The sequence below is a fragment of the Harpegnathos saltator genome, unplaced genomic scaffold, assembly GCF_003227715.2.
Source record: "Harpegnathos saltator strain DR-91 unplaced genomic scaffold, Hsal_v8.6 scaffold111, whole genome shotgun sequence".
Classification (NCBI taxonomy): domain Eukaryota; kingdom Metazoa; phylum Arthropoda; class Insecta; order Hymenoptera; family Formicidae; genus Harpegnathos; species Harpegnathos saltator.
Genome location: NW_020229886.1, coordinates 2081 through 17206, shown reverse-complemented (window position 1 = coordinate 17206; position 15126 = coordinate 2081). Strand labels below are relative to the sequence as shown.

The window sequence follows — 15126 nt, the reverse complement described above, 5'->3', positions numbered from 1 at the left end:
GCGATAATAGCTAGTTGCACACGCTTCTCTTTGCACATGAACTAGTTGACATTTTATTATTATGTAAGTTCAGTGTCGGACAAGTCAAAAGGTGATGGATCGTGGTGGATGTGAAAATATGAGTTTTTGATGATGATGATACGGTTTCGTACGACGATACGACGCGTACGCGAAAACGCGACCGACGAATATCGCGACGGCGACGAGCAAAAAACGGACGGATGATTGTACGAATTGGATGATTGAAGGAGTGTAGAGGAAATTGTCGTTCAGTCGGTCGTATATCAATGTCAACTAGTCACAATAAATCGCAATACGCAAATTATTCTTTACTTTTTCCTTATGGCCAATCTTAACATTTATACGATAACGTTACGATGCAATGATACGGCTTATCGCGTATCACGACAACGTTTTTTTTGTTAAGTGGAGTAATTTATCTATGCTATGATATGCACCAAGTCTTACAAATAGGTACCTGCGATCCAGAATGTTTTTTTGAGATCGGTTTTTACGTTTCGCGTTGATCGCCCGATACGAAAGTCCGATACGAAAGCCCGATTCGCGACGCGCCGACGTGAAACTCGTTCATCGTCGGACGAACGTTCACTGTCATAGAACCATCGCAACACGACAAACCATCGTCACCAGCGTGGTGAGTTAGCATTCACTACCGGACCGGGGCACGGATGAATCGCGTTGCCCGGCGTGAGGGTCCCGACGATGCTTATGTCCGCTGATTGAACCCGGTATTGTTCTAATGCTCGGTGGCCGAGCAGCGCTTCAACGTGTCGCCGCGAAAATGACCTCATTCCGTGTGTCGTTTCGCGTTGAACGCCCGAAACGCGAGACCGTCGTGTCCTACGATAGAACAACTGAGCGCTCCTGACGGTGCGCGTTGTTCGCCCGAAACGCGACACCGCCATGTCCTACGATAGAACGACTCAGCGCCCCTGACGGTACGCGAAGACCTCCCCGCCCGAAACGCGAGACCGTCGTGTCCTACGATAGAACAACTGAGCGTACCTGACGGTGCGCGTTGTTCGCCCGAAACGTGACACCGCCGTGTCCTACGATAGAACGACTGAGCGCCCCTGACGGTTTGACGTGAAACTCGTTCATCGTCGGGCGAATGTTCACTGTCGTAGAACCATCGTAGCACGACAAACCATCGTCACCAGCGTGGCGAGTTAGCATTCACTACCGGACTGGGGCACGGACGAGCTGCGTTGCCCGGCGTGAGGGTCCCCACGATGCTTATGTCCGCTGATTGAACCCGGTATTGTTCTAATGCTCGGTGGCTGAGCAGCGCTTCAACGTGTCGCCGCGAAAATGACCTCATTCCGTGTGTCGTTTCGCGTTGATCGCCCAATACGAAAAGCCCCGACTCGCGATGTTAAAATTTACGATGAATTTTTCTAACGTAAAACCGTCTTACCATAACGTGAAAACTGCTCGATGACAACTCTGGATCGCAAGTGATTTGCTCGCCTCGCGACCGCCCTTATATACCCGTCCATCGCGCACTACTTGAGAAACCGGAGCATTGGTAATTGTTCCGCTTCGTTGAACACTGTCGCAATCGGATATCGCATTACTTTCGTTTCACCAAACCAACAATATCACTCGCTCGGAGTCGAGCGTTTCCTTATCGCTCGCTCGGGGGTCAAGCGTCTCCTTATCGCTCGCTCGAAGTCGAGCGTCTCCTCATCGCTCGCTCGGAATCGAACGTCTCCTTATCGCTCGCTCAGAGTCGAGCGTCTCGGAAGGTTATGTGACGTAAGCATGAGTCGACACGACCCGAATAAACGAGCGACCGACGCAAAGTCGAGTGATACGGTATGGTTGAGCGCTACGCGAGAAGCTCAAGGCTAGATTTAGCAGATAGCTTGGTCGTATTTCTAAAGAGTACAGCAGTTACTACGACCAATGTGACACTAACGAATATCCGTCCGCTCGATCGCCTTTGGGCGACATGATTACGACAGCTCATGAATCGCGCAAACAATTATACGAATCTATGAGCGATGTTCATCGCGCGATAATGTTATTGCGATTGCACGGATTTACCAATGGTGACCGCTCGTTCGGATTGACAAACGAATCGGCCGGCGCGTTTCGCAATGTGGGTGTCGTGCGATTATTCGTTGACGTCTCCGACACGGATTATCGTGATGATTCGCGAACAATAATCGAGTTGACGAACGCATGGCTGAGCGACGCTCGAAACGGCTATCGCCAGTACAGAGGATCGATCGAAACGCTCGGCGAGCTAGAAACCGAGATTGCTGATCTCCGAGTCGCGTACGATGAAATGGTCGCGACGACGAGCGAACGATACGGCGAATGGTTGAATTTTGAGCGATCGCGCCGACGATTCGATTAGACTCGTCAGAGCGACAGCCTGACAAAATCGGCCAACGAATTGGGCGCACTGTTGACTCGTTCGGACGATTCCGTACGCTTGGCGGTGCAGTACAAAACGGTCGAATTAGAACGTGCTCTGACGCTAGAAGAGGGCAAGCGTTCGACGGAATATCGCGTTGCTCGAGACGAACTGATCGCTCGAAATAAACGATTGACGATCGAAATAGACAGAGTGCGCAAAATGAACGATGTGTCGCAAAAATTGATCGATATTGTGACCAAAGTGCGCGATTTGGTGGAACATATGACCCTTAGGCTGGTCGAGTCGTTGAAGCTATTGCGCGCTTCGTCGAATCGTTGCAGCGCAAAGTCGTCAACTCGGTAAACGATAGAATCTTGCGCGATGAGGTATCGGCGCAATGGGGCTCAAGTTACTCAGATCGGTGCAAAACGATAACCCGTTTGAAGCGCTCCGCGTATTCCACGGTGATCGATGGCTCGGTTCTGCTGCACAATCATTTCTGTCGAGAGTACTGTCTGCATATGATATCGCGAGCATTGACGATGCGCTATAGCAACATGCGCGATCCATATCGAAGCGGCGTTACATTGAACGGCACAATAGCATTTTTGTACTTTTACGGCGATGCGAGCGGAATGATCGAGTCGATCGACGAATGGTTCAGCGTGTTACGTCGCGCCGATAATGTCGCTCTTTCCGCCGACAAACTGTACGAGGCGCAATGGCCGACAATCGCGCGCCGTGCGAATTTGACCAGTCGCGATCTTTCGCGAACCGCGTCAGCGATGTGGAGCATCTTGCGATTGGATCTGAGATTCGTGCCAGAGTCTGCCGTGCGCGCGCTTCTGACAATGTTTGCGCATCGAAGAAACCAATTAAACAATGCAAATGGCGCGAATTGATCTTTATTTTTTTAGCATCGTCGTGCAACGGCAACATGTATACGAAACATGGGTGTTTTGAAGAAAAAATTTAACAACTAGGTTCATTTTTTTTATTCGGTCTATTCTCATACAAATTTCAAATCATTCACATTCGTGTCGACGGGTAGCATAAATTTTGGTCCGCTTCGGTCGATATAATGAATCGCTCGATTCGCCTCGTCATGGCGCGATCGGTGTCGCGATACCTTTGTCTCTAGACGTTTCGTTCGCAACGCACTCGTCGCAACATCGCGACGACGTCCGTTCGACGTCGTGGTACAACAAACTGCACGCGAGGAACGAAGAGACGAGCGCGAATATCGCGGAGAACGCCATCGCCAACCAGACAAATGGCGCGGCGTTGGTGCCAAGAGCCACCGTAGCCGAAGCATTCACGATCTCGACCAGAGTAAAAATACCGGCCATTGCTCTGTATATGCAAAAAATCAACTGAGTTGCGTGTAATCCAACAGTACCAATCGATTTTCCGAATTTACGAAATAGCGTCGCTCGTAATCGCTTATCGACGACGATGACGAAGCGGCACCGTGATCGCGACACGATCGTTCCAGCAAGTACGTCGAAGCTAATGTGTTTTCGCAACGTTGCAGCATACATCGTAGTCGCACAAGGACAGTACCGATCGCTCGTCTCGCTTTATCTCGCGCGACAGACGAGACAGATCGACGATTGCCAACTCGAGCAAATGATGTACCGATCGCGCAAACAGAGATTCTGCGTTCTTGTCGTCGCGGACGGCGTCGCTGCCGCCGAACAAGTAACCGTCGCGTCAGAGCAATCGAACGCTACCGGATAACATATTATACGATCGCACATTTTGTATCTGTCGTCGTAGCGAACGATGCGCAACCATTTGGCTCGTCCGTGCAGTTCGCGCGCTTTCGTCAGTACGCACGGTGGCGGCCGCTGCGGCGACGATGTCTCACCGAATCGATCCTGATGCAAGCTGAGATTCTCGTAGCGAATATTGCGCACCGTCAATTCGCACGCCAGTATCAGCGCGAACGGACGTAAACAATCGATCGAGTTTGAACCGCAGGCCAAACTGGTCGACGAGATTGCTTGTCGACGAGTGGTGTTGGTCAGCATCAATAGCACAATCAGTCGATTGTTTCGATCTACGCGCAAAAGACACTGTCGCGTCTCGCGTCGATGCTCATTACTATCGAGTCGATGACTCCGTTGTGTTACGTCCCGGTCGGCCGCGGTTGCGATGCTAGGCTGCAGGTGCTCGGGCCTGGACGCGGGGCTAGATCGCAATTTTTTGGTCAAACGAATCGCGTGATTCTCCCCAGGGATACGCGCGATCTGTCGGGCTCGACACGATGTTCCGCGGAGTATAGAGCAAATGGCACTCACCAGTTCCTTTAATCCAATGTAATAATCTGGCACACCTGTGTCATGGAGTTGCGCACGTGCCCACGAAGCTGTTCGAGGGTCGGAGTTTTCTCGTTACAGGTGCGGAGGGTGTGAGGCGGGGTAGATGCTCCGTAGTAGTAGTGCAGGATCTCTGCACGCAGTTGACGGTAGAAAGCAGGCCTCGGATCTCGTGGCGAGAATCCGCGTCGAATGATCGGTAGTCGCGGATGGGTGTCACAATCGATCTTGCTAACACTGTATGATTTGCGGGCGGTAGCTTTCGGGCGCTCTGGCACGGGCGACTGAGGAGATTCTGGAGAGCGAGGGGGTTCAGTGGAACGAGGATGCCCCTTGTCGGGAGCGGAGTTGGTGGGTTCGACACCTAGGTAAGGGTGGTACGCTTGTCCGTGCTTTAGTTGGTATTCTAATTTTTTGATGAATTTCTTACGACCACCCCTGCGTACAGGGCGCATTTGGAATCACTCCCGTGACTCCGGCCAGCTGTATTCGTGTGGTTAATTCGGAGTTCCCTATTCTGTCAGGCGGTGCGATCGGGTCGCAACCTATGCGCCTTCGAGTAACTAGTAGACGGTGCGATCGAGCCGCAACCTGTGCGTCTACGGATGGGCGGTGCGATCGAGCCGCAGCCTATACGCCCCTATTCTAGTGATGCGAATACCTTGAAGAATCGGCGGCCAGTTATCAGCTAGGCGATTCCAATGCGTTAGCGGTCGGGGATGGGAGGAGATGGGAGAGTGAATCTAACCTTGAATCGGCTAACAAGAGTATATTTTAACTAAATGAATACACGAAAATATTCTAAGTTAGATTTAGTGAAAATATTCTAAGTTCGTATTCACGAAAATATTCTAAGTTAAAACTCACGAAAATATTCTAAGTTAAAACTCACGAAAATATTCTAAGTTAGATTTAGTGAAAATATTCTAAGTTAGATTTAGTGAAAATATTCTAAGTTCGTATTCACGAAAATATTCTAAGTTAAAACTCACGAAAATATTCTAAGTTAAAACTCACGAAAATATTCTAAGTTAGATTTAGTGAAAATATTCTAAGTTCGTATTCACGAAAATATTCTAAGTTAAAACTCACGAAAATATTCTAAGTTAGATTTAGTGAAAATATTCTATGTTCGTATTCACGAAAATATTCTAAGTTAAAACTCACGAAAATATTCTAAGTTAAAACTCACGAAAATATTCTAAGTTAGATTTAGTGAAAATATTCTAAGTTCGTATTCACGAAAATATTCTAAGTTAAAATTCACGAAAATATTCTAAGTTAAAACTCACGAAAATATTCTAAGTTAAAACTCACGAAAATATTCTAAGTTAGATTTAGCACTTATACTAGACCCTAGGAGGGATGGAGGAAGCACTGCACCAGATCACTGCACGACTGAGACTGCTTCTCGGGCGCTCCGCGGTCCCTGAGCTGCGGCTTTCCCGAGCCGCCGAATTTTCCTCTGGAGTGGGAAGGTAGTGGGGGTTTGGAAATTAGAACTTAGAAAATTTCGGCGCGGAGGGACTTAGAAAAATTCTCGGCCGAGGGACTTAGAAAAGTTTTGGGTTGAGGGACTTAGAAAAATTTAGGGTCGAGGGACTTTGAAAAATTTTGGGTTGAGGGACTTAGAAAAATTTAGGGTCGAGGGACTTAGAAAAATTTTGGGTTGAGGGACTTAGAAAAATTTATGTTCGAGGGACTTAGAAAAGTTTTGGGTTGAGGGACTTAGAAAAATTTTGGGTTGAGGGACTTAGAAAAATTTAGGGTCGAGGGACTTAGAAAAATTTAGGGTCGAGGGACTTAGAAAAATTTTGTGGTGATCCCAGGGAAAGAAGAGAGAGAGAAAAAAAATTTTGTGTGGTGCTTCCTCTTACAATTGGTAGTGCGGATGTGACACCTCCCCCCTTATTAGAAAATGTCGGTCGTCATTGAACCGACGTTTTCTGGAGATATGTATATATGTACTTATTCTAAATGTCGCTTTAATGTCTGGTTTGGCGTATTTCGCTCAGATAATTATTTAGTTCGCTGTAACTTTTTGTTGGGGCACTTGCAATTCGCGCTTCACTTTCACTGTTAGTGTCTCGTGCGTTGTCGGCTGCCTCGGTTTTGGGATGTACTAATACTTCCAAGGCTGCTTCTTCTTCTCTGGGCTGTTCGTTCTGTTGGGTCTTCCCGCGTCCTCCAAGGTGGATCAGCAGGTGGGTGAGTGAGCTCCAGATTGCGCCTAATAGGTGGAGGCTCCATCCGTATATCGAGTGGAGTGCGTAGCCTCTTATAATGGAGTCGACTACCAATTTGGCTAGTCGGATCAGGAGTATGATGCTCAAGATGCCTGCGCTCGCTGAACCGAATGTGATGAAACCTTTCCATAGGCGTGCTCCTGCGCTCTCGGCGATTTTTTCCAGAGATTCTTCGTCCAGCATATTATACAGGGAGATGGTTCCGGCTGGGACCTTTCTTCCCATGGCTCCTTGTGCTAAGGTGCTGATGATTGCAGGTTTCTCCACTGGGAACATTATGTGGTTCCTGAGTCGGTCTAGGTCGTCGGCGGAGTATATTCCGCTGGTCGCCAGGTCGGAAGGGTTTATGTACTTCCAGGTAGGCTTGGTAAGAGGTCGGATTACGGGAGGTGCGATTGATTCCACTGGTCGTGGCATCATTTTATACCAGGCCTCCTCGATATTGTACATCGGAGGTAACAACTCGTTGCATTCCCTCGGTGTGCCGGATTTGGTAAGGATGCGTGAGCGCGGTGTCAGGAAATATGAGGCGTTGTTGTAAGTTACTGGAAGTTCGTTGTAGCAACGCTCTGCTTGGCGGATTTTGCACGTGACTGGGATACATTTAATTATATATATGACTTCTCCGGAGGTCACTGCCGTGTATCCGTGGCTTTTCATTAGGCGGTGCGCCATTTCGTCCGGGGCGATGCTAGATAAGGATAGTGCGTTTTCTAGGATTTGTCTTTCCAGCGCGCATTTCTGTATCATGATGTCCTTGTAGAGTTTCGTCAGTTGGTTTTTCATGTGACGTTCGATGTAGACAAATTTGGAGTTCACGTAGGCGAACATGTCTAGGTTGTCTATTGCGATATTGGATTTTTCCTTGAAAGTCCGTCCTCTCGAGGTTTCGAGAATGAAGAGTTTTGGGTGTTCTGTGTGCATGATTTTGTACCCGCAGAGGTTTGATTCTGAGGTTTTGGCGAGGGCGAATGTTGCATCGTTGTTAGTAACTGTGTAGATGGTGGGTCCATCCCCTTGTCCGGGTGAAGGGGATAGTTTGTGCGCGAAGCCTTCGTAAAGTATATCGTATCTGTCGAAATTACAATTATCCTTGGGTGTGGATTTCCAGTATGTAGTGGTCCCGTCGGCGTCGAGGCATTCCCGGCTGGTGGCTTTGCAGCGGATTCCCGAAGGTAGTATGACTTCGTTGGCCATTATTTTGATGGGGACCAGGAAGTCTCGTAAGGTTATCCGGACGCTAGCCTGGACAATGGCGTTTTCCCACGTTCCGAATGGGTCAGTATAGGCGGCTCCTTGACAGGCGCCGTCGTTTTGTAGTGATCCAGCGAGGGTCAGACTCCGTGACGTAGTTGAGTTTCTTTTTAAACCGTCAATTAGGATATCGTTTCCCAAAATGATAGCTCCTGTTTCCTGGGACTTCCTGCAGGCTTCTTCGGAGATTTCTCTTATATAGCTCCGTTTTCCTCCGGGGACAGTGGATACATGGGACCACATTCCACAGCGGTAGATTATGCGGTCGACTTCTAGGCGGCATTGAATGGCCTCGGTGTGGGTGAAGTCGTTGAATTGCATTAGCTGTAGATAGACCTCTTCTTTCTTAGGTTCGACGTCGTCAACGTGGCATTCGGCAATGTCGGTTAATGAGAGCGATGTAATGTTTAATCCTTCTCCTCCACAGTCGTATCCCAGGAGGGAGGTTGCAGGCTCGGTTCCGAAGGCAGCGAAGAGGGCGAGGGCTATCAGGAGGTGCATCCTGGTGCGAGGCTCGTGGTGTACTGATGTGTGCCCTTCGTCGCGTCGTTCTGCCTTGTGTCCTGGTGTTAGCAGTGGGGGTTGCTAGCCTATGGTCGGAGAGGGGGGCCTTTGGCCTTATCTAGACGCAACTTATTACTATGGACGATTTTCGTCTGGTTTTCGCTTATACTAATGCGTATGTTATTATTTCGTAATACTTCTAGTACTCGGTATGGGCCCGAGTATTGGTCTCCTAGCTTACCCTTGCTGGGTTCTTTTAGTAAGTACACGCAGCTTCCTACTCTGAAGTTCTGAGGGTTTAAGTTTCGATCATAGTAGCGTTTGCTACGGGCCTTGGCTCCGCAGAGATTCTCGCGAGCGAGTTCCTGTGTGGTTTTTAGGCGATTGAACAGCGTAGTTAAGTAATCCTTGTATGTTTCGCTTAAGTTATCCTCGATAGGTGGGTCGCTAGACGGTGTTCGCACACTTTTCCCGAAGACTAGCTCGTGTGGCCTATAGGAGGTCCCTTCGTGCACGCTTGAGTTATACGAGAACATTGCGAGATTAAGGAATTCGTCCCATTCGTGTTGCGTATTGGTGTATTGCTTCAGATATTCCCACAAGACGTGGTGGCTGCGTTCTATGAACCCGTTTGATTGTGGGTGGTACGCGGTAGTCTTGCACTGGTTGATCTTAAATTTTCGGGCCACAGCCTTGATGAGGCTGTTAATGAAGTGAGAGCCTTGGTCGGTTAGAACTGCTTTTGGTGCGCCGTATAGGCAGATGAAATTGTTTACGAACGCGTCTGCTACGTCTAACGCGGAGGCTTGTCTCAGCGCGATGGCGGTGGAGTGTTTGGTTAGTAGGTCTTGTATTGTGAGGATGTAGGAATTGCCGGAGGAAGTGGTGGGGAGTGGGCCCATGATATCCATTGAGATTTTCTCGAACGCTTCCTTTGGGGTGTCCGTGATGACCATGGGCTGCTTTGTTTTTACTCTTACTAGTTTCTTTAATTGGCAACTTCTGCAGTTGCGGATGAATTCCTGTATTTCTTCCTTCAAATTGGGCCATTGATATTTTTCCTTGATGCGCAAGTACGTCTTTGTCACTCCTTTGTGTCCTCCGATCATGCTGGAATGGCATTCCTCTAGAATCCTTCTCCTATCTCCCGGGGGTGGTACTTGAATTTGGTTGTTGCATAGGAGGATTTTGGTCGGGTCGCCCTCAAATGTTTGTTGCAGCAGGTTGCGGATGGTGTCGGAAGGTACGTTTTCTAAGTCGCCCTTGCATAGTGACACGGAGTTGAGTTGAAGCTCTTGACAGACATCTCGTAGGGATTGTATGGCCTCGCGAAGGATCTCTATGTCTAGTTGCGTGATTTTACGCTCTTTGATCACCAGGGATATGATTTTTGGTTCCTTCTCCGTCGTTACACTCGCTCTTCCCAGTGTTTGGCTGCGTAACGCAGGTAGCAAGTCATGTTCCTGGAGCAGTCTAGCTCCTTTATCGCAGGGGTCGCCCTTTTGGGTGACGAATACGGCCTTGTGGTCCTTTCGCAATAGGAAATTGTCTTTGATCTCGGTTATATTTTCGTTACGCAGTACGTATGGTTCATTTACTTGATCGAATATCTCGGTTTCTGGGCTGGACGCGCTGTCTGTTGTACTGCTGTCATCGGTGTCGGTTTCTGAGTCGTCGGGGTGATCGTCGTGGTGATCGTCGGGGTCGTGTGCGTCTGGCGGTTGGTCTCGCGAATTCTCTTCTCGTCGTTGTTGGTCGGGTCGCGGGGAAAAGATGGATTCATCGGAACTGGAGACGTCAAGTTCAGGGGCGAGGGGGAATAGGCGTATTTCGGCGGGGTTCCTGGACAAGGCGTCTGCGTTAGCATTAACTTTACCTGCTTTGTATGTGACTTCGTACTCGTATTCGAGAAGTTTTAATCGCCAACGGACTAATCTCGAGCTCGGATCTTTCACAGAATGCAGCCACACTAGTGGTCTGTGGTCCGTGACCAGGTTGAATTTGCGACCGTAGAGGTAGGGACGGAAATGTTGTACACAGTACACTATGGCTAAGAGTTCCTTCTCGATTGTCGAGTAATTTTGTTCCGCTGCGTTTAAGAGTCGAGAGGCGTATGCGATGGGGAGATCTTTGCCTATCTGTCCCTGACTGATTATACCGCCTATCGCATATCCGGACGCATCCGTGGTGACGACGAACGGTCTAGTAAAGTCCGGGTATTGTAAGATCGGCTCCGTGCATAACGAGTTGCGGAGCGAGACAAATGCGTGTTCTTGTAGCTCGTTCCACGTGAATTTGGCGTCTTTTTTCAACAGGGATGTTAGTGGTCTAGCTATTTTGGAGAAATTTTGTATGAAGCGCCGGTAGTAACCGGCTAGGCCTAAGAATTGTTTTATGTTTTTCGCGTTTCTTGGCCGTGGGAAGTCTTTAACCGCGATAATTTTCTTAGGGTCGGGCTTTACCCCGTTTTCCCCTATTACGTGTCCGAGATAGGATACCTCCTTTCGCAGGAACTCGCATTTGTCCGGTTGTAGATGAAGATTCGCGACGCGTAAGCGTTGTGCTAGCTTCGCAAACTTGGCTGAGTGCTCTTCGAGTGAGCTCGCGTATATAACAATGTCGTCGAGGTAGACGAACAGTTCGGTTCCTTGCAGGCCGGTCAGAACTTGATCCATGAGGCGTTGAAAGGTAGCTGGCGCGTTTTTCAGACCGAATGGCATTCTATTGAATTGATAGTGCCCATGGGGCGTGGAAAAGGCTGTTTTTGGCGCATCGTCCTCATGCATCGCGATCTGATGGAAGCCTGAAGCGAGGTCGAATATACTGAAATATTTCGCGCTGCCGAGTTGGTCGAGTATTTCGGTTATGTTGGGGAGCGGATACGCGTCTCCCACGGTTTTTTCGTTTAGCGCTCTATAGTCTATTACCATTCGCCAACGCTTGTTACCTTGGGTGTCGGCCTTTTTGGGCACAATCCACAAGGGGGAGTTGTATGGTGAGTTCGAAGGTTTGATAACCTTGTTTTTTAGCAAATCTTGAATTTGTTTATCAATTTCCTCCTTGTGTATTGGCGGATATCTATACTGTTTGGTGTTAATTGGAGTGTTGTCGGTGGTAGTTATTCGATGTTTGGTCGCTGAGGTACATTGTAGTTGTTCGTCGGGTAGGTGGAACAAGTCGCTGAATTCGTTCAGTAGTTCTTTTACGTTTTTTACTTCGGGCTCGTTCAAATGGTCAAGGCGCAGCAGGTTTAGGAGCCTCGAGCGTCGAGTGTCTCTTTGTTTATACGTGTCTGTTGCATCATCGACCGCTGTGCTTGAGAGCATGTGTTGTGTGTCGCGAGGTTCGCCTGGAAGGCCTAGGCGTTCGGGCGTATTCGCTTGGGAGACAAAGGGCTGTTTTGTTTTGTGGCGAGGCGCAGGCACGTCAGTCCCTAGGGTAGGCGTGCGTGCGCGTTGGATCCCTTTATCTCTGGCCGGGGAGCCCCCGAGTTCCGGTTGACGCGACGTCGAGGGGTCTCCGGTTAATATCTCTACTTCCTCTAGTTCGACCGTAGGAATAGGGAGTTTGCATTCCGTTTCTCCGGCGTTTACGATTCCTACATACGCTAAACCGTTTCGATTTGACACGACGGCGTCTCCTAGGAACACGTCGTCGCGAATTGTAATTCGAGGGATATACCCTTCCCTAGGGCTTGGGTTTAGGATTTTAAGCGGCAATACCCCGCGCGTTCTCGCCGGTACGGTAACCAACGTATTATTCGAAAGAGGAATGGGCACTCCTTGCCACGTGAGAATTTGGTTTTTGAAGTCGATGGACCCCGCGTCCTTTAGGAAGGCGGATCCTAGGATTCCTTCCTGTGCGATTGGGAAATCGTCGTTGATTACATGGAGTTTAATAGGGAAACCCATGTATTTAATAGTAATAGACCCCAGAGTGGGGATGCTTCCCGCGGTGATCCCTTTTAAGAGTAGCGTGTCGATGGGATCTATTTCGTTATTTCGAGTTAGTGTTCCCTTTTTTATTAAATTTGGCGCGGCCCCGGTGTCGATCATGAAGGTTATCGTGTCCGTTAGGCCATCAGCCTTCATTGTAACTGTGGGGGCGTATGAAAATTCGCGGGGGTTTAGGACCGCGATTCTTGCTGAGGTGAATCTTCCACTGTTATATTGCGTATCGGACGAGTGGGTGTCTGAGAGCTTCCCGCTCGGGGTGCGTCCGTATTCCCCGAGGGGCGTGCGGCGTTTCCCTGGTCCCGTCGCGAATTGTTGTATTGGCGTTTACGACATTCTTCGATCTCGTGCCCGATGTTCTTACAATAGCGGCACCATTTTGTGTTCCGGTCCGTCATCGAATTTCGAGGTCGCGGCGGAGGTGGCGAAAATCGAGGGGCTGGGGGTGTTCGGTTATGCCAAGCATGAGGGCCCCTGGGATCAGCGTAGTCCCTGGCGGGATTGTTCCTAGACGCGGGTGTTGATCCGTTGCGATTCGTGTTGGGACCATACCCGGGCTCGTGTTTGATCGGAGTCGAATGAGCAATCGGTTTGTCAATTATGCGTACGTCGTTGGATCGTGGTCGTACGTTATTCCGGCGCGCGGCGTCTTCTCGTTCCTGGTCGAGTGTATCCCGCCTCGCGAGTGACTTAGCGAACGCGAATGCCTCGAATGGTTTACGGTAGTGCTCGGGTCTTAGCAAGTAACGATACTGTCGCGGCAGTCCATCGCAGAATGCGTACGCGGTTGCTTCGTCGATTTGTCTAATTAGTTTTTCGTCTAACATCCCTCTTTCCATGCGTTCGCATTCTAGCACGGATGCGCGAAGTTCCTTTACGCGGATGACATAGTCTGTCATGTCCTCGTTGGGATCTTTGAACACGGTATAGAGTTCGCCTTTACAGTGATAGATTGATTTACTAGAGCCAAAGGTGGCTCTTAACGCGTCGAGGAGCTGCGTGACCGAATCGCATGGTTCGTCCTCTATCGCGGCGTAGGCCTTCCCTCGCAGTCGGTTGACGAGGAGGCGTGCGAGGTTTCGTTCGGCGGACGGGGGAACGATGTCTCTAGCGCGTCTACAGGCTCGCGCGAATTGCGCGTAACTCACGTTGTATCCGTCGTAGTGTGGTACCGATTCGAGCGCGTCCTTGAATGTTACACGGGGGATCTCGAGGGAGTAGTCATGCTGGAGGCTATGAGGCACACTAGTGGCGTCGAAGTAGGGGGCGATAGGGGGTGACGGTCCGTCTTTTGGAGGTTCCCGCTGGAGTGAGGCTATGTCGCGCAACATTTCTTCGTTAATGGGGCCTTGGTCGGCTGTACGGTCGTGCGATGTTTCTCTACGCGACATTTCCGATTCGCGGTCGTGGAGGGCGGCTTCCCTCTGTTCGATGCGTCGCCGAGCAAGCTCGCGTTCTCGTTCAAATGATTCGCGTTCCCTACGCACCGCGTCGGATTCTCTTTGTACTTGCAGTTCCTTTTCCCGGATGTGCTGAGACAGAAGTTCTGCTTCTTCCTTACTGTAGATCTCATCCGGTTTGTCGGGTTTATCGGTCTTTTTACTACGAGTCGCCATCGGGGCGGATGATTTTGTTTCAATCGCGTTTCAGTAGCGGTAATCCAGTGGGTTTGCTTAATTAATCGCGGGGTTCGCGTCGTGAGCCCTTTTCGTATCCCACCGCTGTCACCAATTTTATGTTACGTCCCGGTCGGCCGCGGCTGCGATGCTAGGCTGCAGGTGCTCGGGCCTGGACGCGGGGCTAGATCGCAATTTTTGGGTCAAACGAATCGCGTGATTCTCCCCAGGGATACGCGCGATCTGTCGGGCTCGACACGATGTTCCGCGGAGTATAGAGCAAATGGCACTCACCAGTTCCTTTAATCCAATGTAATAATCTGGCACACCTGTGTCATGGAGTTGCGCACGTGCCCACGAAGCTGTTCGAGGGTCGGAGTTTTCTCGTTACAGGTGCGGAGGGTGTGAGGCGGGGTAGATGCTCCGTAGTAGTAGTGCAGGATCTCTGCACGCAGTTGACGGTAGAAAGCAGGCCTCGGATCTCGTGGCGAGAATCCGCGTCGAATGATCGGTAGTCGCGGATGGGTGTCACAATCGATCTTGCTAACACTGTATGATTTGCGGGCGGTAGCTTTCGGGCGCTCTGGCACGGGCGACTGAGGAGATTCTGGAGAGCGAGGGGGTTCAGTGGAACGAGGATGCCCCTTGTCGGGAGCGGAGTTGGTGGGTTCGACACCTAGGTAAGGGTGGTACGCTTGTCCGTGCTTTAGTTGGTATTCTAATTTTTTGATGAATTTCTTACGACCACCCCTGCGTACAGGGCGCATTTGGAATCACTCCCGTGACTCCGGCCAGCTGTATTCGTGTGGTTAATTCGGAGTTCCCTATTCTGTCAGGCGGTGC

General features: G+C 49.9%; 1 protein-coding gene across 1 annotated transcript; it reads right to left on the bottom strand.

The window, feature by feature from the left end:
- Positions 1-8800: 8800 nt before the first annotated feature.
- On the bottom strand, positions 8801-12805 carry LOC112589047 (uncharacterized). The gene has a single exon (XM_025300860.1). It carries the CDS (start codon positions 12803-12805, stop codon positions 8801-8803), a length of 4005 nt encoding a protein of 1334 aa, XP_025156645.1.
- Positions 12806-15126: the final 2321 nt, after the last annotated feature.